This window comes from Vombatus ursinus, unplaced genomic scaffold, assembly GCF_900497805.2.
Source record: "Vombatus ursinus unplaced genomic scaffold, bare-nosed wombat genome assembly UNPS02014793.1, whole genome shotgun sequence".
Taxonomy (NCBI): domain Eukaryota; kingdom Metazoa; phylum Chordata; class Mammalia; order Diprotodontia; family Vombatidae; genus Vombatus; species Vombatus ursinus.
In genome coordinates, this window is record NW_020954571.1 from 7,147,531 (window position 1) to 7,173,050 (window position 25,520).

At 44.3% G+C, this 25,520-nt stretch overlaps 1 protein-coding gene across 6 annotated transcripts in view; it reads right to left on the minus strand.

The window, feature by feature from the left end:
- NTNG2 (netrin G2) overlaps positions 1–25,520 on the minus strand; it is a 99,912-nt gene that overhangs the window by 51,731 nt on the left and 22,661 nt on the right. For 5 of the 6 annotated variants that reach the window (XM_027869647.1, XM_027869648.1, XM_027869651.1 and 2 more), the window contains exon 3: positions 6,000–6,643. In XM_027869647.1, coding sequence (XP_027725448.1) covers positions 6,000–6,643 — 644 coding nt within the window. Of the gene's footprint in view, positions 1–5,999; positions 6,644–22,601; positions 22,757–25,520 lie in introns of those variants that run through there. The other variant, XM_027869652.1, reaches the window with a different exon arrangement.

A 25,520-nucleotide genomic window follows, 5' to 3' on the forward strand; every position in this document is an offset into this window, starting at 1 on the left:
ATGATGCTGCTTTCTAAGAGGAAGTGATGAATGTCAGCACCTTGATGCTGGTCACGTCAAGTACTTTCTCCTCCAAGTCCCTACCTTTAGTTCAACAAATATGAATTAAGTACCTACTATGTGCACAAGCAAAGGTAATCAGAGGAACCCAGGATTTATTGGACTGGGGCACCTCCCATGAATTTGGGCATGTGCTCTGGCTCCTTGCTGAGGGGTGTGTGCCTTTTCTCCCAACAAATCAGGGATTCTCTTGGTTATTCCTACTACACGAATGTATACAGTATTGCATTTACAGAGGGAAAACTGTCCTGGGGAATTCCGATTCAGCTTAGACTTCTCCACAAATAACTGTGTCACTCCTAGATGTGTTCAGTGGCTCAAAGCCACTGACTTCTCCACTCTGGGCTTGAGTTTCAATATCAGCACAACAAAGAAAAACAACCCCTGGTTCATCTCTTGCCCTTCCTAGGGATGTGATCAGGTGAATGATTTGAGATCCAAGGTGGGAAGATAGAATTGCATTATCTAGGAGGTCAAGTGCCAGGAAGGTGCTGGCTTTATTTCAGTCTCCCACCCCAGGCTCCCTTCTTGTTTCAGTTCTGTTGGTCTGGGGCCTTTCTTCACTCCCTCTCTGCCTCTTCCTCTTGCTGCTTTCCCACACAGAGCATCAAGATCTGATTTGCACTGATTCCCCACTCCCGCTGCCCCTGGCCCCTCTCCATCTCATCTGGGCACCTAGGGGCAGCTCACTGCCCCTAAGCAGCCTCTGTAATTAGCTTCTCGACAGAACAGGAGCTATTTCCAGCTGCAGCATTCAGTCTTTGGCCAGGCCTGTAGGGCATGTGGGTGAGGGGAAAGTATGAAATTATTCTTGGTGCTTGCACCGGTTTTTCTCCCCTCCCCCTTACCTTTCCCCCTGACAACTCCTAGCTGGGTTCCCTTGCCAAGGCACCTACACCTTCTCCAAATCAGGTGCATCCCCATCAAGTGGGCACCAATAGATTTGTTCCTTTTGCCAATTTCAAGCCTAAACCTAGTCATCAGATCATAGGGTCTTACAGTCATAGAACTACAGATTCATAGAAGGTCAAGACTGGGAGGGACCTGAGAACAAAGGATCATAGATTTAAAACTAGAAGGAACCTTAAAGTTCATCTAGTCCCACCCCCTCAAGGTCAAACAGTTCATTAATAGCAAGCCCCAGATCTCTTGACGGTGTTCCGATAGACAAGAGCAAGCTGGAGGCTGGATTCAATCTGCTGCCAAAGGCCTAAGTACTGTAGAAAGGAACCAGCACAACAGAGGAAGAGGACGAATGAGAAGGTTCAGGCTCCAGGGGACAGTTTCTAGCCGTGCCTTTTCTCCACTGGCTGTGGATGCCCTAGCACATGACCCTGGAAAATGGGGTGGCCAATGTGGTCATGGCTAAGGACTAGTTCAGAAGGCATCACCCCCAGAGTTAGCAAGGTTTTTTATGTGCAAAGATTTCTTCTGAGCTCCCTCAATAGCTTGATTGAAAGTATTTTTTAATACCTAGTGCCTGCATTGGGGATGGAAGTTAGATTGGATATGTGAGGCTAATATTTACTTGGTGTCTTTTATTTTTATTTTATTTTTATTTTTTTGCTAATATTTAATTGGAAGGGCTTGGAAATACCATTCTTGGGAAATATTCTGGCATGGTCATGCCCTGACTGTCCAGCCTTAAGAACAGGATGTTACTTCTGGCTGTGGAGGTGGGTACAGTCTCTGCCATTCACATTCAATATTTCCCTTTGTTTTTCCTGCTCCCGTGGCTGTCAGAGACAGCTTGTGCTCCTTATCTTATTGGAGAAAAAGACCCCCCAAGTCCTAGCCCCAGATGATCTTGTTAAAGTTACTGAGACCTAGTGTCTGGTCCTACTGACCAATCTTTAGAGTTGGGATTGATCAGCCAAAGAGAAAACTACCAGGGCTGAAGTGGGAGCTGACTTCTTGTCATTGCCTTTCTTCATTCCATTGTGGCCATTAAGCTTATGATGATAGAAGGAGATCAAGAAGCCACTCTACCCATTCAGGAAGGAGGAAGAAAAAAACCCTCAAAACTCCTTGACTTAAAACTCTAGGGAATTTCTGCTCTTTGAACAGATTGCATTCAAAAATCCTTCCCGCTATTCCACATCACTGCATGTATAGCACAATATTCTGAGTAATATTAGCCCTGATCAGCACCACCAACCTTCAATGGTCATAGCCAATCGGTCAGTCAATATTCATTTATTAAGAGCTTACCATATATCAGGTACTATGCTAAGCACTGGGGATACAAAGAAAAGCAAAAACATGATCCCTCGCCTCCAGGAGCTCACATTCCAATGGGGAAGGCAACATGTAAGTAATTGTATAGACAAGACATATACATTGCAAATGGAAGGTAATCTAAGAGAAAATCACTAGCTGTGGGGGGGGGGCAGATCAGGTAAGAGGTCTCTTGCAGAAGGTGAGATTTGAGCTGAGTTGAAAACCAGGAGAACCAGGAGGTAGAGGTGGGGAGGGAGGGCATTCTAGGCATAGGAGACACCATAATGGGATGGAGTTGGAAAATGAAGTGGCATATAGAGCACACTCATTTTGTCCCCATCATCAAGACTCTCACAATAATGGTGTTTCCTCCAGATTCTGCTCATTTAAAATGCTGAATTGCTGTACTCAATTAGAAACCACTGGGGGAAGGGAAGACAGGAGGCTGGGGCTCTGGGTACATTTCTCTGCTCTGATGAAGGGGTTTTAGCTATAACTCTTGCCTAGCACTGACTCTCCATCAGTATAGACTTTATGGGACTGCTGACCATGGAATACAGAATGTTAGTCCTGGCAATATAATGGAATATAGAATGCTGGAAAAGTCCTGGCAAGAACACTGCATCTGGAGTCAGAGGACTTGGGCTCAAATCCCACTTCTGTCACTAACCTGTGTTACTTTGTGCAAGGCACTTAATTTCTTTGAACCTCAGTTTCTTCATCTATAAAATGAAAAGGTTGGGCTAGGTGGTTCTAAGTGCCCTTCAACTCTAACCTATGAACTGATTTTCTTTTTTAAAAAATGAACATTTGTTATTATAGCTTGAAGTTATTTTAGAGAACACCAAATTTTATTGATGGGGAAACTGAGGCCTAGAGAGGTGAAGTGAAATGTCTAAGGTAACACAGATAGTAGACAAGGACAGAGGTGAGATTTGAACCCAGGTTCTCTGATTCCAGATCCAGTGCTGTTGCCAGGTTCCTTACTTGAACAAGTAATTAGCCCGAGATCACACAGATGAGTTAGGACCTAAGCTGGAGCAAGAACCCAGGTCTCCTTGACTATACTGATCAGGTTCTACCAAACGTGTCCGAACCAGCCTCAAGGCACAGGTGTAGGTGAAGGTACCCATAGAACACATCTATTCTCAGAAATACAGTGCCTGGGAATACCTGGTTCTGGCCCAACCAGACTTTGTATGGGACATTACTCACGGTGGTTCTGGGAAAGGATCGAGTACATTATGGTTATAGTAGGTCAGATTCTGTCTTCTCCACCATATTTTTCTGGGTTTGACATTCCCATGGCTTCTTGATGCCAACAGGACCCCAAATATCAACTAGGATAGTGGTGGTTTCTCCACCAGAAGTGGGGTAAAAAAAGAAAAGCAAAGAAAATCACTGCCTTATGTTGAACCATCTAACCAGACCTCATAAATCAATACACCAAGCTACAATCTGTGCTGCCAACTAGCCACTGGAAGAGTATTTACTTTATCTATGAATTGATTGCTATAGTTTTGCCACCACTACAGCTAATACCAGCCACCCACAGGGGTCTTCATACCAAGTGTGAGATGAGAACCTCCAGGTTCAGGTGAGGCCTGGGGCAGTGGGGAAAGAGGGTTCTACTAGCCTAACAAAGTGATCACAGAATTTCTAGAGGTAGAGTGGATGTTGAAAATCGTGTAGGCTAATCCCCTTCTTTTACAGACAAGGTAACAATCTCAGAAAGAAGGGATTTGTCCAAATTTTAAGTGATGTGGGGGGGAGAAGCTGGAACATAATGTTAAAGGACTGGATCCATTTTTCTTTATAAATAGATGTCACATCACCTTTCCTTCTCCATCTCCACCCCTTCCATATGCATACTGGTCTTTGTCCCAAGACTCCTCTTCAGGGCTCTGTGAGAGACCACTGAGATTTCTGGAGCTGTCCAAGGTACTGGACTACCGTGGCTTGCACTCTTACTGTGTGTGCCTGACTTACAGCCATCTATAAACACTGAATGTTGTTCAGCTTGACTCTCCCTATACCTGCTGCCTACCATAACCAATGTCTTTCCTGACATTGTCTATCCTGCTCATCACTGTTGCCTATTCTGACCTGGCTGGTATAATGTAGATCCCAGCTAAACCTCAAGACAGGAATTCTGTTTTCTTGACCTTGTTTCACTTCCTCTTCCTACAATTGTAACCACAGATCAACCATGGTGCTCTTCTGCTTGGTATGAAATGCCTCCCATTAGACTGACTTCTTTGGGTTAAAATTAAAGGGGGTGGAAGGCCCCTCTTTAAATGCATGTGTTATCTGGGAGGAGATGGAGAGTCCTATGGAAGGGTCTCCTCTAGCCCTGTCCCATTAGCATGATTACATTTCTCAGATGAGTGATTTGTCATCCTGAATGGCACAGAGAACTTGGTCCTCAGGGGTTTTGATACAGGATGGAGGAACTTCAATAGCTTTATGAGGGAAAAGGAGACATCCTAGCAGGACTCTGTTGCCCTGGATGGGAGCAACAACATAGTGCCAAGCTAGGGAGGATGGGCTGTAAGTAATACAACCTCCACTCAAGAGTTCGCTGAAGGGGGAAAGGGGCCACTGAAGAATAAACTTTGTCTAGTTCATACTTATGCTTGGGTAGAGTTTCCAATTTAGCAACTTTGGTCAAGTGGCCTAGGGAAGGAAAAATTTACTCCAATAGCACTTAATTTGTTTAAGCTTTCATGCAGATGTTCAAATCACCATAAGCCCACTTTCCTTGGGCAAGAAGCTATCTATGCTGACTGAATGTCAAAGTATGTCAATTTAATTTCTCCTGTGACCATAAAAACTAATTAGTCATCCTAGAAAAGGGATGGGAAAATGATGCACTCCTTTCTCTTCTTTCAGAAGTGGGGGACTGTCGGTGTGGAATATTTAATATACTGTCAAACTCAGTTGATATGTTGGTTAATTTTCTCCCTTTTTCTTTTATTCTTTATTGAAAAAGATTTCTAGCTATGTAGTGAAGGGAAATGAAGGATTGGACTATATTTCAGAGTGCAAATCAATCTGAAAGGAGCATGCCCTTATATCTCATTTTCTCTGTTACCTGCCCCTTAAATCTTGAAATTTGACAGAATAGGTTGGGTGGGATTCAGTTGATTGGGGGGGTGTCCCTAATCAACCCAGTGCTATACCAAAACTACAAGTTATTTAAAAAACCAATTAGCCAATTGTACCATAGAACAACCAACCACCACCCAGTAAACCTTATTTAGGCTTTGTTGAAGTTTTTTTTTCTTTTTTTTAAACAGCACAATGTAAGAAATGGAGTCATTACTGATGGCAATCCAACATCTATGTATATTGGAACCACGATCCTTTAATGAAAAATGCCAATATTCAGGACATTGTTAGCTTCCTAGATTAATGACTCACATCCCAGGAGTAGAATTGGCCCCTGTTGAGACTATATTGACATATACCTCCGATAATCTCTCAAGATGCTAGAATAGGAAGCCATTTGGTACCAAACCAATTAAATCCAGTTGACATCCCTTTATGGGTGTCATTCAGTTGCTAAGTAAAAGTTCAATATGATGTGGGATGAGATCCCACTTCTTAAAATTACAACTCCTATTTATATTGATGAGACCTTAAATCAAACATTTGCTTTCACTTCTTATACCAGTCTCCACCCTCCCTCCCACCATTCCCTCAGTCCCAGGCTTTACCTGCCAGTGACCTCGATGTTGGAGATGGCATAGAAGTATTTGTAGAGGTTCTCTCGCTGAACATAGGTGCCACCCAAAGCAGGCCGAAGCAGCTTCATGCGCAGGTCAGTGGCGGTGAAAAACTCCTTGAGTCCCTTGGCACTTTCCAGTCTGGTGTAGAGATTGTCTAGGTTGCGGAGATCTGGGCCAGCAAAGATGGCAAAGCGGTCCCGTACCTCAAAGCGAACATGCTTCTCCTTCTTGGAGCCAGCCCACCGGGAATATTCCTCTGTGCACACAACCCGGTTGGCGCTTGTAGAGGACAAGTCTCGGACCCTGCGGGGAGGCATGTTGAAGGCTTCCATGCAGTCTTCAGCATAATACTGGTAGGGATGCCATGTCCGCCCATTGTCCAGTGACTTTTCCAGCATCATGATAGTGGGCCGACCATACTCAAAGGTCACCACTATGTCATCAGTCAGTTCAATACTCTTGTTCCAGGAAAGGGTGATGTTGGCTTCCAGTGGACTTGGGTATCGGCTCCATGTCACACTCTGCCAGTAGGTGGCCAGCCCCTCATCCTCCTTGTCAAACATGAGCCGAGGTGGGTGGGCCAGGTCTGGGTTTGAAGCATCACACTCATCACTGCACAAGTATGGGTTTTCCTGGGGGAGGTGGGAGAGGAAAGGGGAAGGGCAGCTGTTGGCTTGTTAGGAGGGACCCCCTAGAAACAGAACAAGCATTGCCCTCCCCTCTCTTCCAGAAGCTGTCTCCAATATCTGTGGCTCTAAGGTATGACTATTCTCAAAGCTACCAGAAAATGATTTTCTCAACATAAGGGAACAGAAAGTGCTTGAGGACACCAAATAAATGAGTGGGACAGCCTCTGTCTGCAGGCTGGGAAAATTTCCAAGATACCAGAGTATTAGGCAGAGTTTCCAGAGTTAGCAGGTCAACATCAGTCCCTCTACCTCCCTCTCAAAGTGCAACAATGCAGGTTACTGCATACAACCCCTAGCAAATAATCCCATTGCCTTAGCTCCAGGCACTGACTGGGAAAAAATCTCTCCACCCTCTAGCTCCCTTTGCTCTCATACTGTCTCTTAGGTTGCCTCTACAACCATATCCCAGCATATGGAAGTTCACACTATTATAGACTTCCTGGGAAGCATGGGCTGCATATTTCTAATATGACAATGGTCCCAGGCAGTATGTTTCCTCCTTAGATTAGCCCCGGTCCCTATTGTTGCCATTTAAATCTATTTCCTCTTATTTGCTTTATATATGTGAATTCACACTGGAATCCTCAAAAGGTTACTCATGAAATTCTGACTCCCCAGGCCATTTGCAGTCTTATTTGATGAATATTTCAAATCCTTCATTTGGTCAGAAACAGAACAGCTAGAATCTCAGCATTAAAACTTCTTGCTGCTTGCCTCATATGGGGGCAAGAGGTGCTCATTAACTCCTGAGATGGGGAACCAGCATGGGACCCAGTGTCTAGATGGGATAGAGGCAAGACACCAAAGGTAAATCCCCAATTTCTATAGCCAGGCATAGGTAGCCCAGAAGGACTTTTATTTGCTCTTAAGCCAGATGATTGCTCATTCCTCTCTCAGCTCTAATGCTTTAAAGGGCACCCCAAAGCCCCCTTGTACAAAAATAGTCCTTCTCCAATCCCTTACCTTCTAACCAGCCTGAAATTCACAGACTTATAGGATCAAAGAGCTATCAGAGTGAGGATTCTTAGTCCAATCCTGACATTTTAGAGAGAAGGAAACCAGGGCCCAGAGAAGGAATGTGAGTTGACTAAGGTCATACAGTGAGTAAGTGGTAGAAGTGGAGACCAGAAGCCATATTCTAACTACAGAGTTCATAATGTCTTAAGCAGCAAAAGACACAGCCCTGTCTCCAGATGTCCATAATCAGTCTTCTCTAACCCTCTCTTATTGGCACAGCTGAATTTATGAGATTAACATACTATTACTTTAGGTCCAGAGGATATCTGATACTCTCCCTATCACTGCTTCCTACCTTCCTCAAACTCCAATCCCCTATTTTTTACAAGCTCCATCCAATCCAGTGGAAGGAGTGCTAGTTCTGGAATCAGAGGAAATGGATTCAGATCTTGCATCTGTCACTTGTGTGACCTTGGGCAAATTACAACCTCTCAGGATCTCAGATCCTCACCTATAAAATGAAGGGATTGGACTAAATGGTCTTCAAGGTCCTGTCCGGCTCTAAATATATGATCTGCCACTTCCTTCCTCATTTTGGGCTTTTCCGAGAAGGCACACAGGGTTAGGGATGGGTTGGGAGACAATGGCTTTACGAAGCAATGTTTCATTTTGGATAATTTTCCTGGAAGCCTCATCTGGAGCCCTTTTCCACTATCCTAGAATATCAATACCCTACACATTGGTATTAGGCTAAGGGCACCCTCTCAACTACTTAATAAACATTTCTCTAAGTATAATAAAATTGCCTTATACTGCACAGATTGTAGCAAGGGCAGGGACTATCCATTTTCCTATGTCCTCTCCTCTGACACTGTCTCAAAATGTAACACAAGACTGACCACGGTGGACTCTTGATCAGTACTTTGGCTGACTACTGCAGGGGAAAGGGAGCTACCAGATAGGACCCTCCTCCCTTGTGTCCTTTTTTTTTCATTCTGGAAGTTCATTCTTCCCCACCCCCACCTCAAAGAGTAGTACCCCAGGACAAGGATCCTAAAGATGTCATAGCTGACACCCCCACCCCTTCCTCATTATCTGTCCATCACTGGGAAGACTGAAACCATGCTACCACTGAGATCTAACCTGTCTGCCAAACACGGTCCTGACCTAACCTGGGGAGTCAGAACGCAGCCCCCTACTCCTGGTTCTGAGAAGCAGATGGCCAGAAATGCTAATGAATCAGCTTGTGTATTTACCAGCCCGCTCCTGCTGTGGAGAGAGTTTAATAAACAGCAAGTACAATAAATAAATCTAGAGGCTGAACCGGAATGATATTCTCCCATTATCCATTCTCTCTCTCTCTGTCTGACTCCCTCCCTCCCACACTCTTTCTCTGTCTCTGTCTTTGTCTCTCACTGTCTTTTCCACTTCCATCTACAACTTAGACTTGACTATTTGATCTTTATTTTTTTTAAGTTGCAAGGTGTCCTGTTGGAATAGAGCAAGTCTTGCCAAAAACAAAGTCCCAAACACACAACTATTCTCATTACACCTGACACCACCCTGCTCCTCACCCCTAACCCCAGCTTTCTTTTCTGTTTAAGGGAATTTGAAAAAGTAATTGAACTGTTAGAAGCATGGCCACCCCTAATACTCCCACCAACCCCAAGTGCCCTGGATCACAGCTGATTCAATTGTGTGTGAGTGATGGGAGTTTCGACCCAATCTCTATAAAGGGCAGCTGTGGTTCACCCTAGTCCATTGCTCCTTTGCAGCTTCCCACTTATTTTCATTAGACACAGCTGAATAATAAGATAAATGATGATGATAATAATGAGATATAATATGAAAAAGAAGGATTACATTAGGATTATGTTCCTAACCTTTTGGGAGGACAGAAGCATAGCGTATGAAGGCTGGAAGGGATTTCAGAGATAATCTAGTTCATATGAGCGTAGAGTTAGAGCTAGAAAAGATCTTAGTGGTTATCTAGTCCAACCCTCTCATTTTACAGAGGAGGAAAACTGAGGCCTGAACAGGGCAAGTGAGTTGCCTAAGTTAGTAAGTGTAGAGCTAGAATTCAAACCTAGGTCTTCCAACTGAAAAGTCAGCGTGTTATCTACTGCACCATGGGGATGGAGACGAGAAATCTGACTTTGAACCCCACCTCCAATACTTATTATCTGTGTGACCTCATATAAGTCAATCCACCTCTCAGACCATTTCTTCATCTGTAAGTTGGGGATAATCATATTTACTCTACTTATCCTACAGGATTGCTTTGAAGCTAGCATGTTGTAAACCTTAAAATGCTCCAAAAATATAAGCTGTTATTGTGACAGAGGAGGAAACTAAGGCTGAGGTAGGGAAAGTCACCTGCCCAAGGTCATGTGGTAAATAAGTGGCAGAGATAAGACCAGAACCCAGGATTCCAGACTCTGTACAAAGCCCTTTCTGTTACATAGTGCCAATTCTCAGGGGCAATTAGATTGGGAGACCTTAACCGAATGTTGACTCAGAGCCCCCTCCCAAGTGTAGTTATAACCAGTCTCGGAAAAAGCCGAAACCTTACATCTGCCAGCCGGTCTTTAAAATTACATGGCAGCAAATAGTCAGAAAGGTTAGTCAGGCATAAACTGGTGGGGGTGGGAAGGTAGGTGGTGCAGGGGGAGAGGGGTAGAGAGTGGCATAAGAGTATAACTGACAGCTAGTCTAGACCGACAGACCCAAAGAGACACATCAGCCAGATGCTCTGCAAAGTCCAGAGATGGGGGATGCATGGGAGGTTGAGAGAATAATCTTAGATCTCATCCAGATCAAACTCCAGTCCCTCCTTGGGGATAACATTCCATTGGTGCAGTCTGACACAGACCAAAGTGGGGGATGGGGGGGGTGTCGTAATATCTAACTGCTCTCAAGGAAGAGTGGTATAAGCTGGGATCCTTGTTCCATGACCCGTTTAGTGCTTCCTCCTCTGTGAACCAGCAGTGAGTAGAACCTGCACCCAAAAGCTAACCAGGACCAGGAGATACGATGAAGGCTTCTCTCCCTTCCCCAACCCAGCTCTTAGCTCCCCAAAAGACAACAAATATGATGTCTCTCTATCAATCCACATGGACTCATATACATGTAAACACAGGAGGTATGACTGTAATAATTAGAATATTCAGGCCCTAATGAAAGAGCAGAAAACTTATGGACCCAATCAACGATGTCCCTTAAAGTTGGCTTTTGAGGGGGATGTCACACTTATTCCAATAATGCTTCTATCACTTAAGACATTCTCAGCTTTGCCATCTTGGGGAAGCATTAATAGATCTATTGTATTCAAAATGATGAAGGTGAAAACCCTTGTTCAGACCACCTACAGTACTGAGTTCAAAGCTGAGCATGTCATTTTTTCAGCCAGTCACCAACAAATATGAATTCATCCAAAGGAACACTGATGGGGGGGGGGCACTTGACATGATGTTGTGCAAGGATTTCCAGAAGAAAATAGGGATACTGAGTCTAGAGAAGAGGAAATTTTAGGGGGAGATGACCATTGTCTTTAAATATACATAGGATTGTCTTTGGAAGGACAAATTGGGTTTACTTTAATTTCTCCTGTAAGATTATATAAGGAAGAAATTCTAGACTTGTGGTATGGTGGAAAGAGCACTATCCCTGAAGTCAGAGGACCTGGGTTCAAATCAAGAACTCATTCCCTGTCTCTGTCTCTTCTCTTCTCTTCCCTCCACCCCCACTTTCCTTTCTGTCTAAAGGAATTGAACTGAACTGTTAGAATGCTGGTCATCCCTAATACCCTACCAGCACCAAGTGCTCTGGATCATAGCTAATTAAATGGTGTGTCAGTGGTGTGATTCAGGCAAGTTATTTAACTTTCCTGGGTCTCAGCTTTCTCATAGATAAAATGAAGTGGTTGAAACTAGATGGCCTTTGACATCCCTTCTTATTCCAGATCTATGCTCCTTTTTGGCTAGGCAATGGGGTTAAGTGACTTGCCCAGGGTCACACAGCTAGTGAATGTTATGTGTCTGAGGTCAGATTTGAACTCAGGTCCTTCTGAATCCAGGGCCACTGCTCTATCCACTATGCCAACCTAACTGCCTCCAGATCTATGCTCCTTACAACACCAAATGTCACATTTGAAAATTATGATACCACTTTGATACTTGAGAGGCATCATAGCATAATGGATGAATCAAGAAGACCTAGGTTCTAGTCTTTCCTTTGTCATATATTGATTTCAAGACCCTGGGCAAGGTACTTAACCTCAAAGTACCCCCATCAACTCTTAAGACTTTAAATTGCAGGGACAGCTAAGTGGTGCAATGGATAGAGCACCGGCCCTGGAGTCAGGACGACCTAAGTTCAAATACGGCCTCAGACCAGACACTTGATACTTTACTAGCTGTGTGATCCTGGGCAAGTCACTTAATCCCAATTGCCTAAAAAAAAAGATTTTAAGTTGCAGACAGAGAAGGCTCTGACCTATATTGGTAGAGGGAGTTTCCTTGCTGGGAGCTCCCTACACTCCAATGATATCATAGGACCAGTTTAAAAAAAAAAAAAGATACCACCTTCACATATATAGCAGTCATACTATCTTGTTTGGCATGGACTAGTGTCTGGCACCCTGGATTTGGAAACAGAAAGACCTGGGCTTGAATTCTTTCTCTAACGTTTAGCAGCTGTATGACCAAGCACAGCTCACCCTCTCTGAGCATCAACTTCCTCACCTATAAAATGGAGATAATTATGCCTCTAGTAACTGTCTCTCAAGGTTGTTGTCAGGTTTCGATTAGATAATTTATGTAAGCATTTTGCCAACCTTACAATGCCAGATAAATGTTAGCTGTTTTTTATTATATCCACACAACAACCTTTTGAAATAGGGAGAGCAGGTGCTAATTTTACTTCACAAATAAAGAAAAGGTAAATGACTGGCTTACAGTCAGTCACATGCAACCATAAGGTGGCAAAACTACAGTTAGAGCTCAGGGCTTCTGACTTCTTGCCCAATGCTCTGTCTACCATACCATATTTTGATGCTTTGCCCAAAAAGTATCTATCATCCATCCAAATTAGTTCAGGCCTGAAGTATGAACAAAATTAGTCTAGGTGTAAAAGAAAGCTGCAAAAAATCTCCAGTTTAGTTTTCTTTTAAGGGAAAATATAGTCCCACAGTCTTTCTGCTATGCTTTTTCACCAAGCATCACTCCTACTGTCAGACACCCTACTGCTCTGACATGGGGGAGTATGGCCAGGGCCAAGGAACATCTTAGCAGCTAACAGATTTTTTTTTAACTTGTCTACTGAGTTGCCAACAAAAACCCTGTCTCATCTTCAATGCTGCCAACCTCAACTGGGTGCTGAGAAGCAGCTGTTGGCAGAATCTAAGGTGGGTGGCAAGTAGCTGCCAAGGACAAGCCCTGGGGGTGACAGTGGGGTGGAGAGAGGACAATCAGGAGAAGATGAGGATCAATAGAAAAATCATCTGGGCCTCACACAGGCTTGTAGGATGACAGAACACCAGTTCTTGACAGTACAAAGCGGGACTTGGGATGAATAGGGAAATGGAACTAGAAGCTCTTTCACCCCCACTCCCATTCTCCACCCATACCATGACTTATTCCCTTGATCCACCATAATTTGGATCTTTCACAGGGGCAGAGAGAAACATGATTCCTTTCACCCTCCATTTCTCCCTCCTTCCTTACTCGAGAGGCGAGAAGGCCAAATTAATGTCCTAAAATGATTTTTTTAAATCACCAGAAGCTTATTGCAATGGACAGAACACTAAATGGATATTCAGAAGCTCACGCTTCTGTCATTGACCAAGTCTATGTCCTTAGCCAGGACCTTTTTAGTTTCCTCTATGGTAAAAATGAGGGTCTTGGACTAGATTCTGTGGAAGGTTCCTCCTAGTTCTGGCGTTTTATGCTCTAAAGTCCCTTCTAAGTCTAACACTTTATGGTCTGAGGGCTTTTGTTCTAAGGTCTAAGATTCTGGGCCCTAGGTATGGAAGAATGGATGGGGAAACTAGACTGGCAAAGAGGTGGATGGAGGGGAGCTACTAACATTCCTTTCTGCCATTTTGTTCTTCTCCAGAGGAAGGGTTTGAAAGGCTGGGGGAGGCGGGGGTGGGGCGGGGGGGGGGGAGGGGTCTTCCATTCAGGGAGAAAAGGGCAGGGGAAATTCTTCCTAACAAGCTGTTTCCTATTTATTGATAAAAAAAGTTGGAGCTGGAATAAATTATTAACACAGTGGAAATGGAGCCTTTGTAGAGAGGAGTTTCTAATTCTAGCATATTCAGCATCTCTTCCTCTCTCCTTTTATCTCTCTCTCCCTCCTTCCACTTACACTCCCATTCTTCTTCTCCCCTTTCTTTCCATCTCCCTCTCTCTCTCTCTCCTACCTCTTCTCTCCCATTTCCCTTCCTCCTCCATCCCTTTCTCTCTCTCCATCTCCCTCTCTCTGCCTCTCTCTCTGTTTTTCTCTGTCTCTTTCCCCTCTTTCTCTATTCCTTCTCCCCTCTCCATCTCTCTCCCTCCTCCTCCTCTCCCCCTTCCTTTCCTTCTGTTTGTCCCTTTCACTCTCTATCTCCCTTCCCTCTTCTCCCACTCATTTCTCCCCCTCCTCCCTATCCCCTTTCTTTCCCTTTCCCTCCCCCTCTCTCCTCTCTGGTATATTGATTCTCCTCTCCTCCCTCCACCTCCCTCCACTTCTCCCTCCCATCCTCATCCCTAACCTCCTTCCCTCACAGTCCCCATCTTTAAAGTGTCTCTTAAAGAAGAAAGAACACTAATGCAAGGTGACCCCCTCAGCCAGGGTAGCAGAAAACTGTTGTGTCGATGTGTTCCATTCAGGATCCTGTGAATCAGCAGAAACTGACACGGCCCTGTCTAACAGAACAGCCCTTAGTAATCACAAGTCAAGATCTGGGGTGGGGGGGATGAGAGATGCTTTTTGCTTTTCTGAGATTCTTCCTCTTGGATTGAAACAATTACTTAGGCAGAGCAAGGAGAGCCAGGTAAGGTGTGCCTCTTTCCCTGGAGACCTGCTTACTGTGGAAACCAAGAGAAGCCAATATACTTATTTATTTCTCACCCTGAACCTTGCCCCTGAGATGACCAGTCTGTACCCAAGAAAGGGAAGGCTGCCTCAGCATACAGAATGAAATAGCATTTTAGAGGTCAAAGGGAAAATTTTAGTTCAATCCCTTCATTTTACACAGTGGGAAAGTGAGTCTCTGAGAGGGATTAGGGGAAATGACTTGTCCAGGATCACACAATTAGTGGTAAGATCCAAGACCAGAACCCTGGTTTCTCTGTTCCCAGCTCAGAACTTTTTCCAACTGTAGTATCCTACTTCCTTCTTAATTCCCAGAGAGCTCTCTAGTGCATTTACTATGGGGCTAAGGTACTCCCAGCCCACAGCATGGTTAGGGCGATGCTACTGCGATAATATCAGCAGTGCACTTATATATTGCATTTTCATTATATAAGTGCTTTAATCATCCAGAGAGTTCAGCCCCCACGCAAGCCATAATTCAAGCAATTATGTCAATTAAGGAAGCTGTCCCTTCCAGTCCTAACAGTCTATGTTCTAAGGTCCCTAATAATAGTGCCTACCTCACAGAGTTGTTGTGAGGATCAAATGAGTTAACACATGTAAAGTGCTTTGCGCCCCTTAAAGAGGCATATAAATACTATTATTATCATTGTTATATTGTGTTTTGCTCTATGTCTATGCCCTAAAATTATTTCTAATACTGATAGTCTATGTTCTAAGGCTCTAAATTTCTATATTCTAAAAACGCCTTCCTACTCTGACATCCTATGTGCTAAGCTAAGCAGCGATAGTCTATGATTCAGTGAATTTGGGGTCCCCACAGGGCAAGTAGTGCTCAGGGGTATGTGAAGTAAAAGGTAAAGAACAGATCAAGACCCTGACTCTTGAGAGCTTAACTATTTTTTTAAAAAACCACTCAAAACCTAGTTCTTTCACTCCTGGCAGCTAGGGGCCCTTGGCCTCATGACTTTCTCAGGTAACCTCATTTTCTTCAAGGAAGTTTCCAAGGCTGGGTGGAGGATAGTGGTAGAAGGCTTGCCACGAGAACGAATGGTTATTAGCAGGGTCTGGAACTCTCTGAAGGAAAGGGGATATGGGTCCATGAACCTTCTGCCATTCAATGTCCCTGATGGAGCTAAAGGATCGTTAGTGCTAAGAACTGTGACCAGCACATGTCTATTGGGTTATTGTGTTCCTTCCTCCCTTGGCCTCAATCCACCAGAGAATAAATTCTTTATGCTTCCCCAGGAGAGTGATAGTATTCACAGTAGTCACACATAGAATGTGATCCAGACTGCCAGTACACTCGGATGGTTCACACTACCATCAATCCTTCCCTTCCATTGTAACGTATTACAAACTGAGTCCATACTCTCGGACTTCTTCACCATGTTTGTATCATGGATCCCTTTGGCAGTCTGGTGAAGTCTACGGACCCTTTCTTAGAATAAAAGTGTTTTTTTTTTTAATTCATAATTAAAGGAAATGCTAAATTTCAGTTAAAGGTTAGTGAAGATAAAGTTGTAATTTTTTCCTGTCCAAGTTTATTGAATCATGTACCCCAGGTTAAGACCCCCTACTCCACACACAGCTGTGATATTCATCCTGATGCAGTGGTCCAGTGGGTCTGGATTAAAGTAATCGAGGGGCATTTTAGGATGTGTCTACCAAGTCAATAATGTGGAATCTAGGATCCATCGCCTCTTACACTCCATAAGGAACTGGGGTATACATACCCATGTGTGTACAACACATAAATACACCCAGCACAGACACAGATCCCTGAAATATCAATCAGCCTTTCTTCTCCTATCACTTATTCAATCTGCTGGCTAGCAAGTGTTTATCTTTCTAGGACCTGACCTAAGCAGTGACACAGCTGAAAAGACATCAGGTGTTGAGGTCCCAAAGAAATCAAGGGACAAATGAGGAAAATTTTCAATAAATATTGTTTCTTCTTCCTCTATTAACTCTTTGCTTTTTTCATTTTATTTCTCTTCTCTCCCACTGACAAACACCCTTTGAAAGTATTTCAACCAGATAAGTAACGAGGTGTGTGTGTGTGTGCGTGCGCGTGCGCGCGTGTGCTCGTGTGAGAGCTCAGGTGAACAGTAAGATAACTATATATATGAGTAGAGTTGTAAGTTTAAATTCCATGCCCTGAAGTACAAAATGTTAGCCTAGGCTAAAGGCAAAATAAATGTATCCGCAGGGAGAGGTTCATTTTCATTCCATCCCCTCCCACTCCCTAAAATGCAGGGATTTCTTGGGCAATAGTGATACCCACCACTATAAGAGCGCCTTTGAGAGTGCCTGGCAGCTAGTATTTACCAAAAGTCCCTCAAGTTAGTGTTTCAGGAAGCAGAAGGGAGTGGGGTTGGGCAAAGCATCCTTAAAGGTTAAATGTGGGTCAGGAGCCCTGCACACGCTATCTGCAAAACTTCAGTAACTCCCTGTAGGATCTCAGTACTTGAGATGCAGTGGTGTCACTGGAAGGTTTGATTTACTGGAGTACAATGCACCAGGATAAGATTTGTCTCAGTGGGCCTGGTGGCTCTACTATTTTTGCCTTTTTCTTTCTGTGTGTGTGGGGCAGGAGTGGCAATGTGCTGTCCCCAGGAAGCTAACTATAATTGTCCAACCTCACCTACCAGTTTGGGGAAAGTGAGCCTACCGTGACCAGCACTTCTTGCCATCTCAGTTTTTTGTTTGACTTTTTTTTTGATGAGGCAATTGGGGTTAAGTGACTTGCCTAGGGTCACACAGCTAATGTCAAGTGTCTGAGGCTGGATTTGAACTCAGGGCCTGACTCCAGGGCCAGAGCTCTATACACTGAGCCACCTAGCTGCCCCTATCTCAGTTTTTTGGACCACTATGCGGGGGTGCTCTAACATATCAAATCAGCAAACACCAGAGATTGGCAGTCAATCCCTTTCTAAAAGGTTCTATTGTGTATCAACTAGAGCAGGAGTTTTGAATCTGGGGTCCATAGACCCCTTTCCCCAAGGGACATGGATAAAATTCCAGGGGATCAGAGAACCTGGATAGGAACATAATTCATCTTTATTTTCACTAAGGAAAACGTAGCATTTCCTGCAATTAGGAATTTTTAAAAAATTATCCTGAAAAGGGGTTCATAGGCTTTCCCAAAGAGTCCACGACACAAAAAAGGCTAAGAACCCTGGAACTAAAGTAATCTGGCTATGATCGAGGCATAGCTCCTGGGAAGGAGAGAGATGTTAAGGGAGGTTCCGGTTAAGGAATAAGAGCAGCCAGGAGCAACAAATGTCAAGTCCAGAACTGCCTTCTGAATACCCCCTCCTTCCCATCAGACACTAGATTTTAGAGTTGTCTGATTCTCCCACCTCCCTCTACCCCTCACTCCCAGCAATATAACCTGGCAGAGAGGCTGCAGGAGTCCTGACAGGGAAGGGTTAATCTCTCTAGAAGCTAAAAATTCTATTCTTAAAGTGATAATCTCTGCTTTGCCCCAGGGCACATACAATTCGTCCTCAGTCCCCTTTTCCATGTAATAATTTCCAAACGACTCCTTCTTTGGGGCTGATAATCCCATCACCAGCTGATACTGCACCTGCCCTGTTCCCCATGGCCTCCCTCAGCCCCCACCTAACCTTACCAAAGACTAATGTATGTCTAATTCGGAGCAGCTCTCTCTCTCTCTCTCTCTCTCTCTCTCTCTCTCTCTCTCTCTCTCTCTCTCTCTCTCTCTCCCCCCTCTGTTTCTGTCTCTTTCTCTCTCTCTGTCTGTCTTTTTCTCTCCATCTTTCTGTCTTTCTCTCTGTCTCTATCCTTCTGTTTCTGTCTCTGTCTGTCTCTGGCCTTCCTGCAAGCTAAAGGATCACTGAATACAGTACACAAATGTAGAGTTATTTCCCAGGCTCATAAACTCATAATAGATTATTAGAACCACTTCTGCCTTAGAAATCATCTACTCTAACCCTTTCATTTCATAGATGAGGAAAGTACATATCAGAGAGGCAAAGTCACAGTGCTAGTCAGAAGACCTGGGTTCAAATCCTAACTCTGCCATTCACTATCCTTGTGACCTTGGGCAAAGTCCCTCATTCTTTCTGGGCCTCAGTTCCTCCTTCTTCAAAATGAGGAGTATGGACTAAATGACCACTAAATTCCCTTCCAACTAAAGCCATTATCCTGTTATTTGCCTGAGGTCGAAAAGAAGAAAAACAGAAAGTAGGATTAGAATTCGTATACCCACACCTGGCTTTTGCTTCTACACCTCTGCCTCCAGTCTTCATTTCAGTAGTCAGTTTTGTCACTGTCCCTTAACCCCACACACTTGCCTGTTCCCACCTCCACACCTTTGGTCACATTTTTCTCCCTCCCTTGAATGCCTTCCCTTTTTCCTCTCTGCCTATCTAAATCTTATACACCATTCAAGGGCCACCTCATGTCCTACCTCCCTCATGATGTCATCCTTGACTCCCCCAGCTGCTTATCATACTCTGCTTTTCTGAATTGCTACAGAATTGAATAGGAACCATGCTTCGGTAGTTTATTTTTAAACCATGTTAAATTATTCTCTAATCATTTCCTGTGCGTATGTATGTTAATTTCCTCAACTAGTCTATAAGTTCTGCAAAGGCAGGAACCAGTATCTCACATATCTCTCACATTCCATCGTTGGACAATTAGTTATGAGGTCTTTCTTAAAGTGATAGCTTGCATTTTTTTACATGTTTTCTTTCTAGTGCTTCTAGTATTAGCCTGTACTTGTTTATGTTTGCTCTTGCATTAGAATATAAGTCCCCTTAGGGCAAGAACTGCTTCATTTATGTCTTTGTTTCCTCCGTGCCTAGCACACTGCTTGGAAGATTATTGATAGACAATTTCCCCTACACCTAGCACAATGCTGACCTCACTGAAGGAACATTATGAATACTTGCTGATTTGATTTTTATGATAGTCCCTTACTTATCAGTTTGGTAAATTGGATTTGGGGACATTGTTTTCTCAAATGACAACATACCCATACTAGGTACTACGGTAAAGCATGCAGTAAGATTCGTTACCTGAAAGGTGTTTGTAATCTAGTTTAGAGACACCAACTCAGCCCCAGGAGAATGACTTAAGGACATTTACGGAATAACATATTGTGAATTCAATTACAATTTGAAACAGCATGAACGAGAAATGAGCGATGGGCCAGAAGAGGAGCTTGTACTGAATCAGAATTCACCTCTATAAAGCACTTCTAAGGTTTATATGATGACAACCTTACAAGCAAGCTGACCAAAAAATTTGCCTAGGTTCCCACAGCTATTAAACGTCAGAGCCAGAGTTTTAACTCACATCTCTGGGTATCTAGGTGGTGTGGTGGATTGAGTGTTGGGCTTAGAATCAGGAAGATCTGAGTTTAAATCCAGTCTCAGACATTTATTAGCTGGGCAACCCACAGCAAGTCACTTATCCTTTCTCAGCCTCAGTTTCCTCATCCCTAAGACAGGGATAATAATTACACTGACCTCCCAAGGTTATTATGAGGTTTAAAATGAGACAGTATTTATAAAGTGTTTTGCAAACAAAGTCAACTATTTTATTATTATCCTAACTCCAAGACCAGTGTTCTTTTTGCTACATCAAATAGCGTATTAGAGGCAGAAGGTTCCTGAGAAGTTATCTAATTCAACCTCGTGCCTCCCTGAAAGGGGGGGCTTCTGCTTGAATACTTATAATGATGAGAGGCTCAGTTCCTCTCAAAGTAGCCTATTCCCATCATTGGATCACTCTGATTATTAGAAATTTTTTCCTTGTGTTATAGCTTGCATTTATTATACGCTTTTTTTTTGGTATGTATCTTATTTACTTCAAGCTTCCATCATGCTTTCTCCTCGGCTATATTGCAAATGCTCCCAACTAAGCAAGAGAGGGCAAAAATAGTGCTGAGATTAACTTAAGCATCATCCCTCTCTGGGATAATGATAAGAGTTCATATTTATAGAAATAGAACTTCGTAATTTAGAAAGCACTTCTCTTACAACAATCCAATGAGGTAGATATGGCCAGAATTAGTACCCCTGTTTTACAGAGGAGAAATACTGAGGCTCAGATAGGTAGATTGAGTTGTCCAGTTCCTCAGCTAGTTGAGTCAGACCTCAAGGCCAACTGTGACTCTAGAAGCAGTGCACTTTGCACTCTTACATTCTGGGATCTAAGACAGCTGGTGCCTCTCCCTCTCGACTTTGGCCAATAGGGAATTCCCATAACTGATTCCTCCCTTCGCCTCAACAGCAGACACACTCAACCTGCTCGGAATCTTGGCAGCTGTCCCACTCTCTCTCTGCTCCTTCCTCACCACCACCCCTCCCCCTCCTTGGATTCAGGACCTAGGACTCACAACCCAAATGGTTCACCCATTTTTATTTAATAATTTTTAAAAACTGAAATGCTGGGGGGCCGGGGCAGCGGGGGGAGGGGGGGAGAGACACAAGGTATTGAAGGAGGAGAGATGCAGCACAGTAAACAGTATCCAGAGAGCACCCAGTAAAGTGCATTATTGATTCCACACTAAGAAAATGCTTAGAGAGTAGGAAAAACGTCCTGCTCTTTAAAAGCCTGGGCGAAGGATAAGCTGGGTACATGCAGCCTTTGCAAAGAGGGACTGCTCTGCTGACATCAATATTTTATTATGTTAAAAAAAAAAAAGGCCTGGCTGGTTTAAAGGGGGAGGGACAGGGAGAGACTGGGGTGAAAGGTTATGCTCAGAAAAGGAAAAAGGGGGGAGAACAGTTATTTTTCCTCCTCCAGGGTGGGAAGTCCTATCAAGTCACACCCCCAAGACCAAGCAAACCAAAGAAGGCTGGGGCCAGGCAGTGCCCTGGCTCTCAGCGGTAATCTCCCTCCTAGGGAACAGACACCACGAACCCAGAAACGGGGAAGGGTCTCCACTCCTCTCTCCTGGCTTTATGTAACCCCTCTTATCAAAGCAATAAGGGAAAACCGGGGCCTGAGGCTAAGTCTGGCTCCAACACCAGGGGATAGAGATGGATTATGGGGTGGGAGGATGGAACCCACCAACTTCCAAGAGGAGAAACGGGGAAAATGTTGGATTTAGAGTCAGAGGACCAATCCTGGCTCTGCTACTTACTACCCATGTACTTTTGGGCAAATTCCTTAACCTTTTTGCCTTAGTTTCCCCATAAATAAAGTGAGAAGGTTGGATTACATGATCTCTAAGGTCCCTTCCAGCTCTAAATTCTATGAACCCATGATCCTATGATCTCTTGCCTTTCTAAATAGCCTACTACTTCCTAGAAAGGCAGAATCATAAATGGCAAGTTCTGAATTCTGTGATCTATGATCTAAGATAGAGGTGGGGAACCTGCGGCTTCAAGGTCACATGTGGCCCTATAGGTCGTCAAGGGCAGCCCTTTGACTGAGGTCCATGTGGCCTCGGAGCTGCAGGTTCCCCACCCCTGAGACATAGTTAGCAGCCCTCCATTATTATTTTTGGATGAGACAGGTCAGGTCACGTGATATCTCACTCATTCCTTTGTTTGACAAATATATTTTATCACTTGCAAGGCAACTAGGTGGTACAGTGGACAGTACAGGAAGGTACAGGAAGACCTAAGTTCAAATCCAGTTTCAGACACTAGCTGTGTGACCCTGGGTAAGTCACTTATCCCTATTTGTCTCAGTTTCCCCATCTATAAAATGAGATGGAGAAGGAAATGGCAAACCACTCCAGTATCTTCCCCAAGAAAACCCCAAAGGGGAAACAGAAAGTGGGACGCAATGAAATGAGTCAACAACAGCAAGGCACTGCGCTGGGCACTGGGTGGGAGACAGATTCGTTTGGGACTGTCCCAGACCTCAAAGAACTTACAGTCTAACAAAGGAACTAGAACTGGAACACAGATTTCCATCCTATAAAGCAGTTCGTTGTAAGAGGCAGAAGACTGGCCGACACTAAGGGCTGGAGCCATCGGAGCAGATGTTTGTCAGCTTGTCCCCTCCAAGGGGAGGGTCCTGTCTCGGCAGCGGCTGGACCAGATGACCTCTGAGGTCCCTTCCAAGTCAAAAGCTGTAATATTGTCCTGTAGGAGTTCAGAGGAGGGAGATACCACAGTAATTTAGGATAATCAGGGAGGCTTCATAGAGGAGGTGGGATTTGACCTGGGCCTTGTGAGACGGACGGACTAGTGGAGAATAGGGGAGGGGTGGGAGGGGCCAGGAGAGCACAACCCAGCTGGGAGGAAAGCACAAGGCTTGTTCTGGGAACAGGGAGCCTGATTTGGCTGGAGCAGAGGGTGTGTGAAGGGGAGCGGTGGGAGATCAGGCTGGAGAGGTAAGCCAGGACCAGATGGTGGAGAGCCTTGACATTTAGCAACTCCAGGGACAAACACAGGCTTCTCATCACCAGACCAGCCCCCCTCCACGAGGAAAAAGGTTAAAGGGTCGGTGATTAATCCATCTAGAGAGGAGGATATTGAAAGGTGACAAGCCAGGAGGGGCAATCATAGCGGGAACCCTAAGCCACCGCTGCCTGGCCCCTGGGGAGAGAAAACAAAATGAAAGAGGCTTATGCTATAATAGGAGAGATTTGGGTTAGACACAAAGCAATTCCCAGGTGTGGTGACTGCTCAAGCACCTTGGAAGGATCCCTGCCTTTGGAGTTATCAAATCTGGGTTCAAATCCTGATTCTTCCCCTTAATCTCCATGGGACCATTTTTACATCTCTGAAACTCAGTTTACTCACATGTAGATTAGAATGTTGGAGTACTGACCTACCTATCAGATCCCTTCTAGCTCAATAATCCTATGAACCTTTCTGTATAGTTGTTTTTTTAAAGACACAGTGATAAAATGTGGCCCTCAGTTTGTCCATCTGTAAAATGAGAGGTTTGTACCCAGATAACTGTTAAGAACTCCCAGCTTGGATAGTCTATGCTTCTAAGTCTGGGATAACTGAAAGCAGGAAAATGAGCTAAATGACACTTTAAGGTCCTTTATCCAGATAGGTTTCTAATAATGACTCAGCCCTTTAAGGTTTACTTGGATAGAGAGCAGAATGCTGATCTCCAAGTCAGGAAAACCTGCATTCAAATCCAACCTTTGACTTGTGCCAGCTTCGTGGCCTCTCAGTGCTCCAGACAGTTCCTAAGAGTTTAAGTGGATCTTACCAAACTACAATGGTAGAGTACTTTCCTCCTCTGGGAGACCCCGACCAATGAAAGTCACCTCTAGTACCCTTCTTTTCCTCCTAACAATCCAGTAAGACAGGTAGCAGAAGTGCTATTATTCACATTTTACCAAAGAGAAAACTGAGACCCATCACGGGGGAAATGACTTGTCCAAGGTCAAATAGCCTGTAAGTGTCAGATCAAGGACAGATGCAGGTTTGTGGGCTTCAAAACCATACCCCTACACAACACTACCTCTCTATTAGACTTGACAGCTCCTAAATCCCTTCCCTGCCTTTCTGATATACTCAACCCGTACTCGTCTCTCCTTCACCCCAGTCGCTTGTCCTCGATCAGGGTCCTCTAGGAGCGAGGCTCCAGTGGGGCAGAGAAAGACCAGGTCAGTGGATGACATCACAAAAGCCAAATTTCTCTTCTTGGCAAAAACACCAACAGCTGCTCAATAAAGGCTCTTTGATGGTGAGGAGAAGGCAAAAGACTAAAATGGCCAAGAAAAAATGAGACAGAGACGAAGCAGAGCACCCTTGTGCAGTCAGACCTGGAGGCCGCCAGAATTCCCAAGGATCCTTCCAGCCCACCACTTCCCATATCCCCTGCACAGGTCGGGACCCAGCCAAGCTCTCAAGCTCCCTCCAGGCAGAGAGAAGGCTCCTCCCTGGCCAGGCAGACTGCCTTGGAGCCAAATAGCTTCCACCAGCCCTTCAGCCCTGCCTTTTAGAGAGAAGGGGCTAATTTGAAAGCAGACTCCACACAGCCCCCTTCCAACTAGGCTCCACTCCCCCTCCCATACTCACCCCCACCATATTCTTAGTTTCTTAGTATATACATATATATGTGTATATATAACATTATATGTGTGTGTATGTATAGATATAGATACAGATACAGATACAGATACATGTATTTCTCATCTTTCTCTCTTTCCCCTAAAAACAGATCAGGTTCTTCCTAACATAACCATCTTACTTCCTCTAGAGCTGGTGCGTGGGAGAGCTCCCTCTGCCAAACAGACATGAAATAAATGAATTATCAAATAAGTAGATTAGCAAACTCAAACTCGGTGATATTGCAAAGGGCAGGGGAGGAGGGGTGGATAACTTGAAGGCAGCTACTCTTCCAATCTCCTTCTTCTGAGATGGTGTGTGTGTGTGTGTGTGTGTGTTTGCTGAGAGGAAAGGAAGGAAGCTGATAAAGACAGCATGCTCAATCAGCTATGCACACACATATATAATGATGACAAATAATGCCCTGAATTTATCGGGCACCTTCTGAGAGGCTCAGAGTGTATGTTGCACATCAATTTGTTCCATTCATCCTAGAAACCCTCTGGTGACAGGACCAGTTTATTAAACAAATGGAAAACAAGCTACAGCTGGTTCGGAGACCATCCGCTCCTAAAGGGCAGGACCCCTCTAAATTTTACTATCTAATAAGGGGCTGGTCCACCACAGTTATTTTGCCTCATGCGTGTCCTTTCCACGTCTCTCCGTGCAGGGTGGTCTGTCTTAGACGAGACATTCCTAGAGATCGGGGGTCACAGGTTCATCTGGATCCCAGAACTGACAAAGACTTTAAAAATCACTTAGGGATAACAGCAAAT